The sequence below is a fragment of the Carcharodon carcharias genome, chromosome 2 (genome assembly GCF_017639515.1).
Source record: "Carcharodon carcharias isolate sCarCar2 chromosome 2, sCarCar2.pri, whole genome shotgun sequence".
Taxonomy (NCBI): domain Eukaryota; kingdom Metazoa; phylum Chordata; class Chondrichthyes; order Lamniformes; family Lamnidae; genus Carcharodon; species Carcharodon carcharias.
Window position 1 is genome coordinate 39,715,159 of NC_054468.1, and position 21,163 is coordinate 39,736,321.

Sequence of the window (21,163 nt, forward strand, 5' to 3'; positions counted from 1 at the left end):
CACATAATGTGGGCACTCTTACAATTAAACTGCTGAACATGAACTTTCAAGTTTTGAGTTGAAAGCTGGCTCCACATTCATGTGCGTCATAAAATTTCAAAGTTAATACCTGTTGTCTATGATTTTTTTATGTAGTTAGCACAATAAAACATATATAAATATTATTACCTCTCTTTTGTCTGTTATTGAAGCTGGAGTTCTCATGTTGCCTTTCGACTGTTTCGGAACTTAGTGAATCAGACTTGTTGTCTTGCTGCTGTAAAGATGATTTCCTAATATATCTGTGTAAGAGAAGTTGTACTTTACTGGAAGTCTGTTACATAAAGTGAATAATATATGTTTAAATTGTACATATAGGTTCAATTCATGTGCTCGACTGATACTCAGTCATCCCAATGCTTGCCATCTCATCTTGGCATTTAGGATACCGATCCTGCTGAACTGATGCAGCTGCTCACAAACAGGCTTCTCATTCACAGGCTTCCACTCAACTTTTGCTAACTTGGTTTATCATTTTATGTGAATTTCTTGAATAAATTGCAGTCTTAACAATCAATCCATCTACAATTCTATCTGTGAAGATTGACTGTTGTTAGCTAACTACACTGGTGACAATCATTTTCTGGGTTTCAATGATATCCGAGTTAATACTGTTGGATATCATAATATTAGTGAAGAATGCAAAAGCTTCACATGACTTTTCACTGGGTAGTATACGAAGATATGAAACACATGGTTATTTTCATATCATGGGGTCATCCCATTGTAGTTATCCTTAAGTCTTTGTACGTTGTAAAATTCTCAAATGGAAAGGTTGAACCGAGAACATATACTGATGGGCAACTGAAAAACAAGAAAAAATTGTAGTCATGCATATTGGACTTTTTTCATTTGACTTCTCAAGGGTGAATGGTAACAGGAAACACAAACATTCTCCTTCTCAGAAATACATTAAGTACAGTGTTCCTCATAGCGTCACTGAAGTCTCATTCTCCTATCACATGCTCTCCTTGGCAAACTTGCTGCTTCATGCATCTATTGGTCTCCAGTGATGCTATCTTGTGCCAAAGGATGTTGATAGACTTGGTCTAAGTGTACTTTCCTCTTCTATTCTGGATTTCCAGTAAGAAATGGCAATGTGATAGATAGGGAAATCCATCACATTTCAAATAGAAACTAGGAGCAGGAGTAGGCCATTCAGCCTTTCGAGCTTGCTCCGCCATTCAATATGATCATAGCTGATTTTCTATCTCAATGCTATATTCCCACTTTCTCTCCATATCCCTTGATGCCCCTAATATCCAAAAAGTTATTAATTTCTTTCTTGAACATACTCAGTGACCTGGCCTTCACAGCCTTCTGTGGTAGAGAATTCAGCAGGTTGATCACACTCTTAGTGAAGAAATGTTTCCTCATCTCAGTCCTAAATGGCCTTCCCTATACCCTGAGACTGTGGCCCCTAGTTCTAGACTCCTCAACCAGGGGAAACATCCTCCCTGCATCTAGTCTGTCTAGTCCTGTTAGAATTTTATATGTTTCAATCAGATCCCCTCTCATTCTTCTAAACTTCAGTGAATGTTGGCTCAGTCGAACCAATCTCTCCTCATATGACAGTCCTGCCATCCCCGTTTTCAGCCTAGTGAACCTTCACTGCATTACCTCTATGGCAAGTATATCCTTTCTTGGGTAGGGAGACCAAAACTGCACGCAATACTCCAGGTGTGGTCTCACCAAGGCCTTGTATAACTGTAGTAAGACATCCCTACTTCTGAACTCAAATCCTCTTTCAATGAAGGCCAACATACCATTTGCCTTCCTAATTGCTTGTTGCACCTGCCTGTTAATTTTCACTTACTGGTGTACAAGAACACCCAGGTCCTTTTGTACATCCACATTTCCCAATATATCACCACTTAAATAATACCCTGCCTTTCTGTTTTTTACACCAAAGTGTATAACTTCACATTTATCCACATTACATTGCATCTGCCATGTGTTTGCCCCCACACACAATTTATCTAAATTGTCCTGAAGCCTCCTTGCATCTTCCTCAAAACACACAATCCCACCCAATTTTGTGTCGTCAGCAAACTTGGAAAGATTGCATTTGGTTTCCTCATCCAGGTCATTTATATATATCACGAGTAGCTGGGATCCAAGCACTGATCACTGTGGTCCACCACTAGTCACCGCCTGCCATCTGGAAAAAGACCCATTTATTCCCACACTGTTTCTGGTCTGTCAAGCAATTCTCAATCCATGCCAGTATATTACCCCCGATCCCATATGCTTTAATTTTGCCCACTTAGCCTCTTATGTAGGACCTTAGCAAAAGCCTCCTTGAAATCCAAATACACCACATCCACTGGTTCTTCCTTCTCTATTCTAATAGTTACATCCGAAATCGTATGCAAGATTCTGTATTTTTGATACCTATCTTAGAAGATGTAGCTACCCAGAATGAAAAAACAGTAAAAACTGGGAGATAAGAATACTGGTCCAAACTGGTCTTGCATACCTTAAAATGGAGCACCTGTAAAAACAGGGAAATAAGAGTACTGGTTCAAACTTTTTTTCCTTCTGGGTAGTCATATTGAATGTTGTTCATCGCAACAAGCAGTGGAGCTAAAATATGTCTGCTGTCACCAGTTGTGGCTTTTTATTGTCAGGTGGCAAAGGCATTATTCGTGTACAAGATATGCATTTACATAAAACAAGAAGGCAGCACTTAACAGCAATTCCGAAGAAGAAAGGTTCTTGACCTGAAACTTTAACACTGTTTCACTCCCCAGGCATCTTGCCTGATCTGCTGAATATTTCCAGCATTTTCTGTTTTCATTTCAGATTTCCAGCAGCGGCTGTATTTTGCTTTTGTAGCCAATACTTAATACAGAATGTTTATTTTGAAAACAATAAAGTTAAGGTAATGAGCTTGGCAGCATGTACGAATAATCTATCATCTAACTGAAGTTCATGGAACCATCATGTTCATTTGATAAAATTTATTGATCAAGATCAGAGCTAATCCAATAAAAACTTAACACAGCATGAGGAGAAAAGATTAAAGGAACGGATGAAGAAATCTATCATGATGAAAGATAAAGAATGTTTGGAACAAAATAAAATGTCATTTGGTTCAAAAGACCTATGTTTACAAAAGGATGATATGCAATAAGCACTGTCTTGAACCCCTTTCAATTACCAAATCTGTAGATAAAACATCTGACTGGATAGAAATTTGAAATTTCCCCTGACTCTTCAATGAGATTAGAACATACAAATTCCCGCAATGTAGCTCAATGGGCAGGATATTGCGCTCGTTGGGCGGGCGGGCACCTGACCCGAATGAGTGTAAAATGATGTGCGATGATGTTGGGCAAGCGTCCCAATGTCATTGCGCACTCGTGTGATATTTCAGTCCGCGGGCGCGCACGGGATTTGGCAGCACGCCCACCAACAATTAACAGGCCTACTAAAGCCATCAAGGATCTAATTAAATGAAATTTTTCGCTGCCTGTCCAACCTTACGATTGGCGGGCAGGTGAAAAGTCCGAGCAGCCCTTGGATTTTTTGCAAAGCCTCATCCACGGGCAGAATGAGGTTTCGATCAGTCGTTAAAGAAACATTAAGAATTTTTCAAACTAATTTCTAACATGTCCCTGCTCATGTGACAGAGTTACATGAGGGGACATGTTTTTAAACATTTTTAAAGTTTTTTTTATTTTCAAAAATTTTCATCTCCCCGAGGTAGCTCTGTGCCTCAGGGAGCTTTTCCTGCACCCACCCACACACATGCGCGAATTTCCGCGCTTGCCCTCCTCCTCCCCCTACACAGGCAGTGCTGAACACTGCAGCACTCCTTTAACGCTGGGCAGGCCTTAATTGTCCTGCCAGTGTGAAATTGCTATCGGACCCCAATCGTGGGCAGCGGTTGCTTTCATAGCCTCTCCCAGGCCCGCCCACCACGCCCACCCGACGAGAGCAAAAGTCTGCCCAATAATTCCCAATAGGACTGGAACCGAAGTGCTTGACAGTCTATGCATATACCAGCTAACTATAAACTTCAGTCAAATGTTGCCTTGACATCTGTTGGAACTTGTAAATCCCAACTGCACGCTTGTGGGATGGCTGAGTTGATACTACAGATAGAGTTGAGCAGCAGATGCTTCTTAGGTGGAACACAATCTGTTTATTTACAAAGATACTCAGCAGCTATCCATGTGTGATTTCACATCAAACCCTATCTCCATGCTTCTGACTGCTAACTACACTGCTAGCCTTCTATTGGTTACACAAGATCATCTGATCTTCCTTCATAACATTCTTCTTAAAGGTATACTACACATCACATAAAACCATAATTACCACATCTCTCCCCCTTTACTCGGAAATACATTTTACATTTACAATAACAATTTTCTCAAAATAGCAACTTATTTACACTGATAAGTAATTTACAAATTCAGTCTTTCTGGGGGTTTCCTTATGCATGTAGAAAGTCTCAATTCTACAACTTCAGATGCTTTGCCCGGAACCACCTTTCTTGCCTTGTCTGAACATCAGGTTCTTCGGTGGGTACCTGCAAATCTGTTTCCTCAACTCTTACAGGTACAATAGACACATCAGCCACATCTGTACTAGGTGGAGTTCTCTCAACTGGAAACGTTGACCCAGTCGTGAACACTGGTGGAATCATTTCTTGGTGATTTATTTCTCTCTTCCTTATATGATCCACATATCTCCGTATGACCCGGCTTTCCACCTTCACATGGTAGGATAGAGGTCCAGTCACTGCACTTATTTCAACCAGTAACCACTCTGGCCCTTTTCCAAAGTTCTTCGCATATACTGTCTCTCCCACAGTAAATTTCCTCTCACGTCTATGCCAGTCATGTTTAGTTCTCTGACTTCCCTGACCCCTTTCCACCTTTCCCCCCCTTAATTCGGCATTATTAAGCTCAGTCTCGTCCTGAGGCGGCATTTCATCAATAACTCCACAGGTGTGACACCTGTTGTTGTGTGAGGGGTGGTCCTATAATGAAAAAGAAAGCATGCTAGTCTGGTTGCTAAGGAATCGCCAATTAACATTTTCATGCCTGACTTGAACGTTTGAACCTCCCTTTCAGACAGTCCATTTGAGGAAGGGTGGTACGGTGCAGTTTTCACGAGCGATACTATTGAGGCTGATAAACTATTGAAACTCAGCACTCGTAAATGCTGGGTCATTATCAGATACGACCACTTCTGGTGGTCCATTAATTGCAAAACTTTGAAGTAGCTTCTCAATTGTAGCAGAAGACCGTTGGTGACTTCACCTCATATATGTCTATCCATTTTGAATGGGCATCAACAATGGGCAGTAACATTGTTCCCATGAAAGGTCCCACATAGTCGACGTATAATCGTACCCATTGTCTTCCTGGCCACTCCCAAGGGTGTAACGGATCTAATGAAGGTAACTTTTGTAATTGCTGACACTCCACACAATTTTTCACTAAGCTTTCTATTTCTCCATCCATCTCAGGCCACCATAGATAGTTGCGTGCTATGGTCTGCATTCAGGAAATGCCTGGATGTGAACCATACAGTTCAATTAACAATGGTTTTCTTCCCTTTGGAGGAGCTATCACTCATGCTCCCCACAATAAGATACCACCTTGGCTGGTTATTTCATGTCTTCTGTTAAAATGTGGTTTCATTTCATCAGGAACAGGCTCTTGTAACCAATCATGAAGTACATGTTCTCATACTTGAGATAGGACTGAGTCCCAACTTGTCCAGTCTGTGATCTGTCCAGCACATACCGGTGAGGAATCTAAGAAATTTAACAGGGAAAAAAAAAGAGTGCGTGTGGAACTGGGACATCCTCATCATTTTCTTGTAAAGGCAAACAACTAAGGGCATCAGCGTTTGCAATTTGATTTCCAGGCCTACATACATAAGCATACTCTTATGCCATGATCAGGGCCCAACGTTGTATTCTCGCTGAGGTATAGCCTTGTCCTTGCTGAACAATCCTAGCAATGGTTTGTGGTCTGAAATGATTGTACAATGGCGGCCATGTATGCATTGGTGAAATTTCTTGACACCAAAGATGATTGACAGGCCTTCTTTTTCTACCTGTGAGTATCCCTTTTCTGCTGAGGCGAGCATTCTTGATACATATCCTATAGGCCGTTCCATGCCATCGTCCATCCCGTGGGAGAGCACTGCTCCCACTCTGTAGGGGGATGTGTCACATGTCAACACCAATTCTTTCCTCTGGCCATAATGCACTAATAGATTGGACGAGTGCAACAATTGTTTGACCTTTATGAAAGCTTCTTTCTGGGGCGCCTCCCAAGACCAACATTGGTTCTTCTTGAGTAGATAATGCAGGGGTGCCAGTTCTGTAGACAAATTGGGTAAGAATAATAACTGATCATTCCAAGAACGATTTGAGCTCGGAGGTGTTCTTTGGCTCAGGTGCCTCTCTTTTGGCTCTCATGTTTTCCTCAACTGGGTGGGGGCCCTGTGAATCTAACCAGTGACCTAAATAGATTACCTCCTTCGCTTGAAACGTGCACTTTTCTTTTTTTAAATGCATTCTAATCTGCAAGAAACATTTTAAGAATTCTAAGTTCACCAAATGCTCCTTTTCAGTGAGTCCTATCACCAGAACATCATCTGTCAAGTAAACTACAACGTGGTGCAGTCCCTGCAGTAAACTTTCCATTGTTCTCTGGAAGATGGCACAAGCTGAGGAGACACCGAAAAGCAATTGTGTATATTGGTACAACCCTTTGTGGATATTAAATTCCCGGGAGGCCTTCTCTAACTCTAATTGTTGATAAGCATGACTCATATCAAGCTGGTTCCACCTGCTAGCTTGGCATACAGGCCTTCAAGTTTTGGTATGGGGTGTCTGTCTAGCTTAGCCATTTTATTAACTGTCAATTTGTTGTCTCCGCAGATTTGGAGGTTTTGACGGGCCTATTCTGAGAACTGCACAGGTTGTATCACGCCCAGTTTCTCTAATCCGTCCAGTTTGGTGTCACCCTTTTCCTGCAATGCATAAGATACAAGTCTCACCTTCATGAATCAGGGGGTTGCCTCTGGATCCACATGAATTTTTGCTTGCAGCCCCTGAATCTTCCCAAATTTGTCCTTGAAGACGGAGGTGTATTTTTACAGTAGCTCTAGTAACCCACTTGCTCTCAGCTGGAAAATTTCAGCCCATTCTAACTTAATCTTCTTTAGCCAGTTTCATCCAAGGAGGCTTGGCCCCTCGCCTGCTACAACTATCAAGGGTAGCTTTACTGATTGGCTTCCGTAATGGACAGTTACTCTGCTTATGCCTCTGAGTTGGATGTCTTCACCAGTGTATGTTTTTAATTTGGCAACAGTTTCCTCCAAATTTAATTTATGTTCACCATAATTCAGGTATTTGAAGGTGTGTTTCCCATTTACTGTAATGGAAGCTCCTGTGTCCACTTTCATCTGAATAGGCCTGCCATTCACTTTCACTGTTACATATATTGGTTCTGTCTTTCCAACCTTCAAATTAAATAATGAATAAATATATGAATTTGTTGCTTCAGGCTCTTCTACATTGTAGATCTTACATGGTTTTTTCTTTTGTTTGAAAGTTTGCCTGATTCTTTCTTTGCATTGTCATTGTGTGTCCATTTTGATGACAATAAAAACATTAGATTTTTTTAAACTTCCAATCATTATAAGACTGCTTGTTTCCACCTCTGTTTCAATTATTCCTTGTTTTCGCTGCTAAGTCATTTCTTTTTATTTTCCTGCTAGCGGTGGCTGTTTCTCGCTTCTTGGCAGGGTCTTGCATTTTCGCGCCCTTTTTGGCTGGAGCCATCTGCCCAATGTGCAGGATGGCGCCATTTTGCTCTCCCTATATGGATTTTGAATCACTTACTACTGCACTTTCCATAGCCAGTGCTATCTCTAGCGCATTCTTAAAATCCAAATTTATTTCAGACAGTAATCTCCTCTGAATCATGTCCTCATTCACACCACACATTAAACGATTTCTGAGCATGTCATTTAAAGATGCACCAAATTCACAATGTTCTGCTAACTTTTTCAAACTTGCTACATAACAAGCAACTGTCTCCCCCAGGGCTCTGATTCTTGAGTTAAACTTGAACCGTTGCATTGTTATTGAGGGCTTTGGCTGGTAATGACCCTTCACGAGGTCCACCAGTTCATCAAAACTTTTCGAATCTGGGGCACTGGGTGCTGCCAAGATTTGAATCAAGGTGTAGGCCTTATTCCCACGTGTAGATAAGAGGATCGCCAACCTCTTCTCTTCCCCCATAATCTTGTTCGCTTGGAAAAAGAACAGGAGGCATTCAATATAATGAGACCATTTGTGCGTGGCTGGATCGAAAGGATCAATTCTTCTGGATTGTGGCATTCTGTGAGGGGATTGCTTTGATGATTTGAACTGAACTTTTACTTACAATTACTGTGCGAGGTACAGTCCAATTTCATTTCTCTATATTTTTTCCACTAACTTATTTTACTCTCGATGCCAGTTTGTTGTATCTGCGTTTTATCCTCATCACCAGTTTGTTGGGACTTGTAAATCCCAGTTGCACGCTTGTGGTGGGATGGCCAAGTTGGCACTACAGATAGAGTTGATCGGCAGACACTTCTTAGGTGGATCACATTCTGTTTATTTACAAAAGTACTCAGCAGCTACTCATGTGTGCTTTCACATCAAACCCTATCTTCATACTTCTGACTACTAACTACAGAGGTAGCCCACACTACTCTTTTATTGGTTACATAAGATCATGTGACTTTCCTTTATAATATTCTTCTTAAAGGTATACTACACATTACATAAAACCGTAATTAACACAACATCAATTGGCAGTCTCTCTCGCCTCACTTTTGCATTCAAGCACTTTTGTCCATGTTAGAACCAAGCTATAAAGAGGGCTGGAGTCAAGTGGTCCTGACAGTTCCTTAAAGTGAGCTGATTATTGGTGAGTAACTGGTTCTAGAAAGCGCTGTTGAAAACACCTTCCCTTACTTTGCCGATGATTGAGAGTAGACTGATAGGGCAATAAATGGCCAGAATGGATTTATCCTGCTTTTTTGAAATGGGAGTTACCTGGGCAATCTTACACTTTGCTGGGTAGATGTCAGTGTTTTCGCTGTACTGAAATAGCTTGGCTAAAACGTCAACTAGTTCTGGAGCGCGATGGCTGGAATATTGTTCAGCCTTTGCTATATCCATTGCACTCAGCCTTCTCTTGATAGCACATGGAATAAATCAAATTGACTGAAGGCTGGCATTTGTGACAGTGGAGACCTCAGGTGGAGGCCAAAATGGATCATCCATTCAGCACTTCTGGCCCAAGAATGTTCAAATGCTTCAGTCTTATCTTTTACACTCATGTGCTGGACTCTGTCATCAGGATGTTCCTGAAACCACTTCCATTTGTTTATTGTTTATTTGTCCAGCACCATTCATGTATGGCTGTGGCAGGAATGCGGAGTTTTGATCTGATCCATTGGTTGTGGGATAACTTAGCTCTGTCTACAGCTTCCACTGTTTAACATGCATGTAGTCCTGTGTTGAAGCTTCACCTGCTTGACACTTCATTTTTAAGTACATTTGGTGCAGCTCCTGTTCACCTACACACCTCATTGAACCAGGATTGATTGCCGGTTTTATGGCAATGGTAGAAATGAGGGATATGCCAGGCACAAGGTTACAGGTTGTCTGGCAGCATTTGCGGAGAGAGAATCAGAGTTAATGTTTCAATTCCAATTCAAGTCTCATTCGAAATGATGGCCAGAAGATTTCCATCGGTGATTTGGGGCCAGGGCCCGCTCACCGACGAGAAAATGACACAGGATGATGTCAGGAGGAACCCCTGACGACATCCCGGTCCATTTAAATTTTTAGGAAGGCGGGTGGACAGTGAAATCAGCTGTCCACCTGCCGACCTGTCAATGGCCAATTGAGGCCATTGACATGATAATTAAGATCATTAAAGACCCTGCCCATCCAATCTTAAGGCTAGCAGACAGGCCAGGACACGCAGCGGGCTTCTGATAAAACATGAAATCTCATCCACTGGCGGGATAAGGTTTCATGTTTGTGTTTGAAAACTTTAATAAAGTTTCAGTGCTTCTTATCAACATATCCCATCTCGTGTGACATTGTCACATGAGGGGGACATGTTAATAATGTTTTTATTTTTCTATTTTTAGAGTTTGTTAACCTGTCACTAATCTCCCTGAGACAGCACTTAGTCTCAGAGAGCAGTGCGCTCTTTCACGCACATGCGCACTTTGACAGCTGGGGATTCCTAGCGCTTCCTGTCGGGCAGGCCGCTGGGTGGGCCTTAATTGGTCTGCCTGCTCAAAATGGCGGTGGACCCAGTTTCGGCGATGGGGGTCGGCTGGCCGCACACAGCCGAGCCGATGGGGCCTGCCCGCCCATCAAGGTCAAAATTCTGCCCGTTAACTCTGTTTCCCTCGCCAGCATTTTCCATTTTTATTTTGGATCTTCAGCATCCGCAGTATTTTTGCTTTTAATTTAGGTTACAGGTTATGTTGAATACAATTCTGCTGCTTCACAGCACTTGAAATACCCAATTTCAACTGCAAGATCTGTTCTGTATGTATGTACTTAGCAGGGTGGTGGTACCCTACAACACAATGGAAGGTGTCCTCAGTCTGAAAATAAGATTTTGGGTGGGACTATTTTCTGGTCCTGATTCTGCACTTCCTGTCAAAAGCCTGCCTGGGAGACCTCCCAGAGGCAGCTAATCAAGAGGCCATCTCAAGGTCCACCAGCCAATTAAAGACATGGGTGGGCTCATGAGGCTCCATGCCCCATTAGAGGGCTGGTAGCCTTGGAAGGATGGCAGAGATGGGTGCTCCTGCTGCAAGATGGGGACCACGAGGGAGCCTCCATCTTGAGGTTCCTTCTAAAGTGGTATTAATTTCTTAAAAATAAACCCTGACCACAGCTGTCAGGCCAGCCCTGAGGAGGGGAAACCCCGCTTCAGGATGTCAGTTGGTCATAGTTGCGGCCAGCTGGTCAATTCTGCTCTAGTTGTGAGCTAGGAGCAGGAGGCTTCATGGAACCCCTCTGCCAGCAGCCGACAAGTCTCCTAGAGGCACTGCTTGGCTTAGCCCTCAACGGAATCTGCCCGCTGCTGGGATGGTCCTGCTGGCATCTCCAACCAGCCCACAAATGGTCAGTTAATTATTCAAATTGGCTATCCACTGCCAGGCATGTAGCCTCCACCAGTGATGACCCACTTGGGGGAAAATCGTCTGGAGGTGGTAACGCGTTGGACTGCTGACCTGAAATCTGAATTTCCTCCCAGTCCAAACTTCAAGCTGCCCTGACATGACTGGGAAAATTCTATTCTTTGTCTCCAAAAGGACTGTGTGGTGCTCACTGCTACCAATGCTGTCTTGAACAAATGCAACTGCGGTAAGTAGATTGGTGAGAATGTGGTCAAGTGCATTTCCTCAAGCTGGTTATCTGCTGTAGGTCCAGTCTCTCAACTCTGTCATTCAGGTCATGGTGCAAATGATGAAAAGATATCAAATAAAAACATAAGATGTAGGAGCAGAAGTAAGCCATTTGGCCCAGAGTCTGCTCCATAATTCAATGAGATCATGGCTGACCTGATAATCTTCAATTCCACTTTCTTGTCTTTTCCTCAAAACTTTTGATTCCCTTACTGATTAAAAATCTGTCTATCTCAGCCTTGAATATACTTAAAAACCAAGCCTCTACAGCCCTCTGCAGTAAAGAATTCCACAGATTCACTATCCTCAGAAGAAATTCCTTCTCATCTCTGTTTTAAATGGGCAACACCTTATTCTAAGGTTATGCCCTCTGGTCCTAGACTCTCCCACAAGGGGAAACAACCTCTCAGCCTCTACCCTGTCAAGCCCCCTAAGAAACTTATATGTTTCAATAAAGCCGCCTCTCATTCTTCTAAACTCCAATGAGTATAGGCCCAACCTACTCAACCTCTCCTCAGAAGAAAATCCCTCCATACCCGGGATCAACCTAGTGAACCTTCTCTGGACTGCCTCTAATGCCAGTATATCTTTCCTTAGATAAGGGGACCAAAACTGTTCACAGTATTCTAGGTGTGGCCTAACTAATGCCTTGCATAGTTTAGCAGGACTTCCCTATTTTTATACTCCATTCCCTTTGAAATAAAGGCCAATATTCCACTTGCCTTCCCTATTACCTGCTGAACTTGTATGCTAGCTTTTCGTGATTCATGCACAAGGGTCCCCAAATCCCTCTGTGCTCCAGCTTTCTTCAGCCTTTTTCCATTTAAATAATATTCAGCTCCTCTATTCTTCCTGCCAAAGTGCATAACCTCACATTTTCCCACATTATATTCCATCTGCCCACTCACTTAACCTGTCTATATCCCTCTGTAAACTGTGTCATTCCCACTGCTTGCCTTCCCACCTATTTTTGTGTCATCTGTAAACGTGGCGATAGTACATTCACTTCCCTCAAGCAAGTCATTATATATTGTAAATAACTGTGGCCCCACTGATCCCCATGGCACTCCACTAGTTACAGGTTGCCATCCTGAAAATGCTCCCTTATCCCAACTCTCTGCCTTCTATTAGTTAGCCAATCCTCTCTCCATGCTAATATGCTACCCGTAACACCATGGGCTTATCTTATCAAATGATGTGTTACTGACATTTATCTAGCATTTTAATACATCATATATGACCAGATATATTTATATCCTCTTCCCCCTATCATATGAGGTGAGAAAGTAGTGGAGCAAGCAAGAAGCAATCAGGTTATATCACAATCCATTTATCACCACACCTTTTGAGAGTTACATTAGCTTCCTGATGTCGCTGTAGCAGAAAATCGTGGCACTTATTGCTGGCATGTGACAGTCACATTTCGGAGCTCATACTTGAGGTATCATGCTTTGTTATAATGGGAAATATGCCTGTACTTTTTAAAAAAATCTCAATGTGACGTTTTAATTCCTGTTAGTTTTCCTATTTTAAGATTGTCATAAACTGATTATGTCACTATTGTAGGTCTGAATAACCATCAAGCCATCTGCTCATTGGCAAAAACTGAGAAACAACAACTTTTCTGAATGGCTAGGAAAGAAAAGTAGTGAATCATATCTAAAAGGAAATTTCCATGACCTTCTTGGTCCTATAACTAAGGCTTAGAAATATTGCATGCTTCAGGCCTTACCTCAATAATATTAGGACTAAATTTAACTTTCGATGGTGGTAGAAAACAAGCAATGGTGGCTTGTCTGCCTGATACACTTTCCTGCCCTTTCCAGTGACCAAGTTGTTGCTGACAATTTTGTGCACCACCAAAGGTTAAAATCTGCCCTATTAGGTGTGATTTAAGTTTTACGTTGTTACCTTTCAATCTTTCCATTTACTGTTTTCACATATTGCATATCATCAAGACTCTACAAACCTTTGATCTTAAATCTCCTTAAAATCTTCCAGAGCCAACTGAAACTTCCTATAGTGTCACAAAGCAAGACCAGAAGTCAAAATATGGATCCAGTCTGTCTTTTATGTGTTCTTTAAATTTGCATGACACTATTTATTGTTCTTCCTCATTTGTCTTGTCCATTAATATTAATATTCAACCACATAGTTTGGGACTAGAGTCACACATTTGATAAGAAAAAGGAGGGATAGTAGATCTCTCCCTGATATTAATATGTGAACCAGTTGGTTTTTTTGAATGACAATTCAGCAGCTTTCCTGGTAATCTTTTCTGGCACCAAACTATCAATTAGCAAATAACTGAATTCAATTTCAAAACTTGCCATGGTGGAGATTGAACTTGTGATAGCTGGGTTATGCATAAAGTCAGCACAGATAAGGTTATTATAGATAGTTCAAAAGGCATCGTTAATTTGTTGACGATACCAATGAGTTTAAGCAAATTAAAAGGTGGCTGTTTAATCCAGGTTTAGGTTCTCTTGGAAGAAAATGGGTGACAACAAGAAGGATTTCTGAGGAAGGACTCTTCAAATGATAAATGAATGGCATTGTTTGGATCATTTACATTTTTTAAATATTACAATCTTATCAAAACTGATAATTAATATATTTTCAATACAATGTTTCTACATACTAGCTGTGACTGAGTTCTGGTAATTGATATCAGTGATCAGAAAAGACCAAGCTTGGGAATCTCTCAAGATTGAGGCAAGTAAGATGCTGTAATGGTTAGTTACCAAAAATGAATAGATATTATACTACCTGTTGGGTGCATTCAGTGGAGCTTGGTAAACATGTTCCTGGATCCTCTGGTTTAGTTGGCTTGCTTCTGTCATACAAATGAGAAAGAAAGAAATTATTATATAGAATTTGTACTCTTAGATAATTCTTCTCGGAATTTTTATTCAGGCAGGAAGAACACATCCGTAAGGGAGGACATGGTTGCTAGAACTGCATGGACTTTGTCATGAATGTACACATATCCCTGTATTGCTAAAAAAAAGAGACATGCTGTCAAAGCTCTTTGTGTTGTACTCATCAGGACAAAGTTTCAAGAGTACCAAATTTCAAAGGGAACAACAATTTATACTGCATAAGAAAGGGGTACTGATTGATTGGCAAGTGGAATCTAATTGGTAGAGCATTGCCATGGAGAATGGGCCAGAGAACAGTTATCCCCACGTGTGGAATGGGCTCGCAATTAAAGCAGTTAATGCAGGTATCAATTGACACTCTTAAAATTACTTGGATGTATACCAGGATAGGAATGGGGTTTGGTGTTATAAAGAAAACTTTAGACGGTCAATTTCTAGTTATATATTCAAAGCTTAATTTGTACTTTTATTTACCTCTGTAAGCTTGCAGTTGTCCTGTCAGTACTTTCCTAATTTCTGAAACCCAAAGGTTCTTCAGCTCTACAGATGATGCCTGTAATGAGGTGTTTCATTTTCAAATTGGATGAAAAAGTACAACGTTACTGTAGATCAAATTACTTAAAAATAGTGGGCAAGATTTTCCACCTGCGTTCAACTACTTTCATGTTGCAACTCCAGTAGCTGGGGCAGAAATCATTTGGGGAGCCATTCTCCTGCCTGTTTGCCTGTACCCTCCCCCAACCACTTCCAGGAATTTCCATCAAAAGTAATTTAGGCAGACGTCTTCACATTAGATGACAAATTTCCCAGCTTTTGGATCCCAGCGATGTTGAGTATGATAGGAAACCAGTGTGTTCCTACCATCCAGATACAATGTTAATAACAAGATGAAAGGAGCCACGACTGTATGTTAAACTGTCCATCCAGCATAAGGCAGGCGGTTGGGCAGTTGAAATGCTTGCAGTGACTTACCCCCACTAATTGCATTGCCATGGATTGCAATTTTAACTTTCTCTTTTGAGGATGTGAGAGGCACACCCACTGGAATGGAGTATGGTCCTTCTTTAAATATACAGATCAGCATTTTATAATATCATTGGGGATTGACTGCAATTTTAACCCAAGGCCTGCTTGGAGAAGCAATCATAGCTTCCCCACCAGGCTAACCTCTGGCAGGAGAAGCCAGAGGCCAGAAGAGTGAACAGTCTTTTTAAAAAAAAGTTGTTTCCTGTTGCAGGTGGAGTAGGAGTGCTCCTCTGAACCCTTAAGTAAACCCTCACCATTATCCCCAATTCCTTCATCCACCACTCCCCTGCCCCTAACCACTTACCTGAGAGTTGGGGCCTATTCCTCTGGGTCCTGGGAGTGCCTCCTGTCACCTGAAATCCCCCTCTCACCTGTCTGCTAGCTAACACTTCCAATCAGGTTTGGCAAGTAGACCAATAGGACTTATTTGAAAAATGTCTCGCATCATCTGTTGGTCCTCGACTGCGGAGGGCTTCAGCCCGATCCATACAACTCCCTCCAGGAATTAAAATGAGCTGTAAAGTTTATACTTTAAATAATAAAACTTTGTACAGTTTTCAGAATTATTTACCTGAATAATGTATACTTCCTCTCTGCCATTGTACCAGATTTCAAACTTCTTAATGTCTCCCTTTACATTTTCTGTGATACCAACAGCACTCATCTGAAAGCACAGTATGCACATTGTGAGTTACAAGGCTGGTCAATGTGACAAAATTCATGCTTGTGGTACAAGAAATCTGGTTTCTTTTGTAATAACTTACATATAAAACTTTCAGTAAAGGACAAGATGCTAAACTGAAGTCTCAGCTGCTCTCTCAGATGGACATAAAAGATCGCATGGCATTATTTCAAGCAAGAACAGGGCTGTTATTTCTGTTGGCCTGACCAATATTTATCCCCAAATCATTGGTTTTTAAAATATATTCATTCATGGAATGTGGGCGCCACTGGCTAAGCCAACATTTATTATCCATTCTTAATTGCTCTTGAGAAGGTAGCGGTGAGCTGCCTTCTTGAACTGCTGTTAAGGAGGGAGTTCCAGGATTTTGACCCAGTGACAGTGAAGGAATTGTGATATATTTCCAAGTCAGGATGGTGAGTGGCTTGGAGGGGAACTTCCAAGTGATAGTGTTCCCATGCATCTGCTGCACTTGTCCTTCTAGATGGTAGAGATCGTGGGATCGTGGGAAGGTGCTGTTGAGAAAGCCTTGGTGAGTTGCTGCAGTGTATCTGGCAGATGGTACACACTGGTGCTACTGTGCGTCGGTGGTGGGAGGAGTGAATGTTTAAGGTGGCAGAAGTGGTGCCAATCAAGTGGCTGCTTTTTCCTGGATGGTGTCAAGCTTCTTGAGTGTTGTTGGAGCTGCACTCATCCAGGCAAGTGGGGAGTATTCCAGCACCCTCCTGACTTGTGCCTTGAAGATGGTGGACAGGTTTTGGGGATTCAGGAGGTGAGTTACTCTCCGCAGAATTCCCAGGCCTGCTGACCTGAATATTGTCCACGTCTTGCTATATATGGACACTGCAGCTTCATTGTTAAACAGATTATCTGGTCATTATCTCACTGGTGTTTGTGAGAGCTTTCTGTGCACCAATTGGCTGCTGCGTTTCCCTCATTACAACAGTAACTCCTTTCAAAAAGTACTTCATTGGCTGTAACACACATTGATTTGAAAGCAGCTATATTAATGCAAATCTTTCTTTTCTTACTGCTGATGTCATTATGTACCTTCAATGAATGTTTAAAGCTGTATGAGGGAGATTTCTCATGTCCATCTGCATTTTCCTCTCGCTTCTTGCAGAATAGCAGCAATTTTGTGTAAAGGAAAAGATGCCTTTGCATTGGCTTGAACCGTGCCAAGTCTTTGACCTTGCTGTGAACCTTCTTGTGGTCTGTCCACACATTGAAGGATCCTTGCATCAAGAGCTTCCCGAGGTCATTTAGATTTCCCTGTAAATGTAATGCATTTCCCAACTTGAAGCAAAATTATTGCATCATAGGCAAGATTATAACAGAACTTCATTTATCCTGTTGTGTTGGGGTAAAATTAAAATCAGCATTTTGCCGTTTCTAGCAAGGCTGTTGGTCTCACTTCTTGTCTGATTGGCAGTGCAAATGGATAGAACTTTTACTAATGAAATTTAAAAAAAAGTAAATGCTGGAAATATGAAGGAGGTCTGACAGTATCTGTAGATGTTGACAACACTTCCTTCAGAGTCACTGACCTGGAGAACTTGATTTCACCAATGCTGTATACCTGCTGAGTGTTTCTAGTATTATCTGTTTTTATTTCAGATTCCCAGCACCTGCAGTACTTTGGTCCTTTACTAATTAAACTTCACAGTGTTAAATTCTCAGAAGATCAGAGGGACCTTGATGTGCATGTCCACCGGTCCCTTAAGATAGCAGGACAGGTAGATAAGGTGGTTAAGAAGGCATATGGGATACTTGCCTTTATTAGCCAAGGCATAGAATGTAAGAGCAGGGAGGTTATGCTGGAACTGTATAAAACGCTGGTTAGGCCACAGCTAGAGTATTGCATGTAGTTCTGGAATCCGTATTATAGGAGGGATGTGATTGCACTAGAGAGAGTGCAGAGGAGATTTACCAGGATATTGCCTGGGCTGGTGAGTTTTAGTTACAAGGAGAGATTGGATAGACTGGAGCTATTTTTCTGGAGCAGAGGAGATTGAGAGGGGACATGATTGAGGGGTATAAAATTGAGGGGCATAGATAGGGCAGACAGGAAGGAACTTTTCCCCTTGGTGGAGGGATCAATAGGGGGCATAGATTTAAGGTAAGGGGCAGGAGATTTAGAGGGGATGTGAGGAAGAATTTTTTCACCCAGAGGGCGGTGGGAATCTGGAACTTACTGCCTGAAAGGGTAGTAGAGGCAGGTACCCTCATAACATTTAAGAAGTATTTGGATGTGCACTTGCGATGCCGTGGCATACAAGGCTATGGGCCTAGTGCTGGAAAATGGGATTGGAATAGTTAGGTACTTGTTCGACTGGCGCAGGCTCAATGGACCGAAGGGCCTTTTTCTGTACTGTAGACCTCTATGACTATATGACAGCTTCACAAATAAACACTGAAGAAGTATAACTACAAACATCAAAAGGACAAACATTTGAAGGAAAAATTTTCTATTGTTATAAGCCACCATTGGCAACAGAAACAGAGTAGGTTATACATCATATTGTGCTCTTACCTCAAACCCAGTGATAGCAATTTGATGCATGGAGTCGTTCACTGATTTAATTATACTAATCATTGTCTCCAGTGCTTCCTCTAGCTCTGCAGTGCCTTCTGAATTTTTACTGCACTTTAGCATCTCCTAGTAGAAACAATCACTTAATGTTAATTGGCAGTCAGAACACATAGTCTATGTAAAAATGAATTTGCTTTATTCATATTTTATGGGGACAATTTTTGTTCTCATGCAATAAACAATGAGTAGTGAGCAGGATGTGTGCGGCACATGATTAACCCACATTATCATGTAGTCGGTGAGGTGCTAACACAAAATACACTCTAGATAGACAGCTTGTCAAAGCAAAGGTAGGAAATCAGACATTGTGGCCATTGGTCAAAGGCTTGGAGCAGCAATTTCAATGTTGGTGTATTTTTCATTGCAACAGGGAGAAGTAAAATCATAGAATCACAGGAAGCGTGAGCGCAGAATCCGCAGCAGAAACCTTATAAGCATTCATGTGGTTCATAAGTGTTGAAGTGAAAACTCACAAGCAACTGACAGAAAAATGTCAGAAAAATGTCTTCAGAACTTCCATCCAGCTTTACCTGACAATAGCTGAGGATTAGTTTAAGTATCGCTGCAAATAGCTGCTTCCCAACTTGTACTAGCCATGGTTGGTGGAATGGTTCAGGAACTAGCAGTAGGCACAGATGAATATGATGTCAGAAAAATGATGAGACTTGACCTCTATTTGCACAGATGAATGAGACTCCCATCTTTCTTTGACAGCCACTCTAGCTGCCAGATTCAAGCCCAACCAAAAAACCTCAAAGCTCTAATAACTAGCAGTTGCTCCATTTTCATTGTGCTACCACCCATTTTTCAGTGTAAACAGGGTTGTAGAATGATAAAAATCAATCCATTATGCCTTTTAAAATTATTTATTCAGTGATTTTTCTTACTTGCTTGTGTTCACCAACAATTCACCCCATTTAGAATGTCATTCTTACCCATTCTTCTGATAACCAGCATTAATTTTTGTCCAGATGATCAAATAATATTAGTTTGAAACAGCATTGTATAAAATAGACAGCTCCTGCTGCTTGAGCTTTTGGTGGATGATTGCAGCAGCATCATGGCTTTGAAGGAAACCTGGCTGGGGTGGTGATACCTTCCCCCAAACTGAATCCTTCCCACCTAGTTTTCTCTTTCATCCTTGGTCTTGCCAAAACCGTCACAGCGGTGGTGTGGCTCTTATAATCAAATCATACCTTCATCTGTCTCCTTAGTTCTCTGGCATTTTCTCCTTTAGGCATCTCATTCATCTCACCCCTCTTGCCTCCCATTTAATATCTTTGTTCTCTATTATCCACCCAGGTACCATGTCAATTTTCTCATTGCACCATCTTCACTGCTTTTGTCCCTCAGACTATGCACTGAGTGACTTCTCATCCTCAGTGATTTAAACCTCTGTCTCATCATGTTCCTTCTCTGAGTTCACGGTCCTTCTCTCCTCTCTTAATCTCTCCCACCACACAAATTCCCCAACTCATATTCATGGCCACTTGCTATGACTTGCCATCTCATGTAACCTCACTATTCCCACACTATCATTCATAGATAAGATCATTTCTGACTACATTCTGGTATTCACCACCTATATCCTGCTTCCCCCTCCAACTCTACTTCCTTCTGTGCCTATCCTGGAAAATAAACTCTCCCAATTCATTTACAACCACACTTTCAAACTTCCAACTCCCTATCCTTTGGTCCTCCATTCACCATACAATTTCTGCAGCGACGCACCGATCTACACAACACAACCACACCTCCACTTTCAATGCCCTAAGCTCCATTAAAACTATTACTCTCTCAGGGTCATTGCCCCTGGTACATCCCTCATCTCTGCCCCATTAAGTCCAAGGCAATCAAGCTTTGAAGGATAAGGCATTTTAGCCATTCGTTGCTAGATCTGGCTGTACCACATTGGTGCTGCTCCTGTGGGTGAAAACTGTTCATTATTTCAGAATCATCCTAGAATGCAAATGGAACTCCCAGCTATTTTCTCTCCTGCAGACCATCTTCTTAAGCCCCCTCTAAGCTGTCTCCTCTGAGCCACACTACCTGCGTGCAGGTCATGGATTTCTTTGTCACTAAGATTGAGACTATCTAATCCAGGCTTGTCCAACCGGCAGCCTGTGGACCGCAATGTGGCTCACGAAGCCCCTCATGTGCCCCCTGGAGTCACTGTTTAAAATGCTAGTAAGACGGGTAAGTAAAGTTCAAGATTTTGCAAGGGGCTGTTCCTCTAATCATAGGCTGTTCCCTTCCCGCATTTGCTGCTGACAGGCTCACTATCAGTGTGAGTGTGTTGATGTCTGCCAGGGTCTCGGGAGCAAAGGTGAAGCGTGCCCAGCTGGGGTTGGAGTCAAAGGTGAGCCAGGCTCAGGGATGGGGGTGCAGTGGCAAGGGTGAGGGAGCTCAAGGGAGTGAAGGTGTGGCAGGCCTGGGAAGAGAAAGAGGCTGTGGGGCCGGGGAGAGAAC

At 42.0% G+C, this 21,163-nt stretch overlaps 1 protein-coding gene across 1 annotated transcript in view; it reads right to left on the reverse strand.

The window, feature by feature from the left end:
* The window catches only part of mcf2l2 (MCF.2 cell line derived transforming sequence-like 2), a 273,896-nt gene that overhangs the window by 72,819 nt on the left and 179,914 nt on the right, over positions 1-21,163 (reverse strand). The window contains 6 exon segments of the mRNA XM_041204959.1: positions 169-281; positions 14,278-14,347; positions 14,868-14,946; positions 15,991-16,083; positions 17,152-17,373; positions 18,635-18,760. Of these exon segments, the coding sequence (XP_041060893.1) occupies positions 169-281; positions 14,278-14,347; positions 14,868-14,946; positions 15,991-16,083; positions 17,152-17,373; positions 18,635-18,760 (703 nt within the window).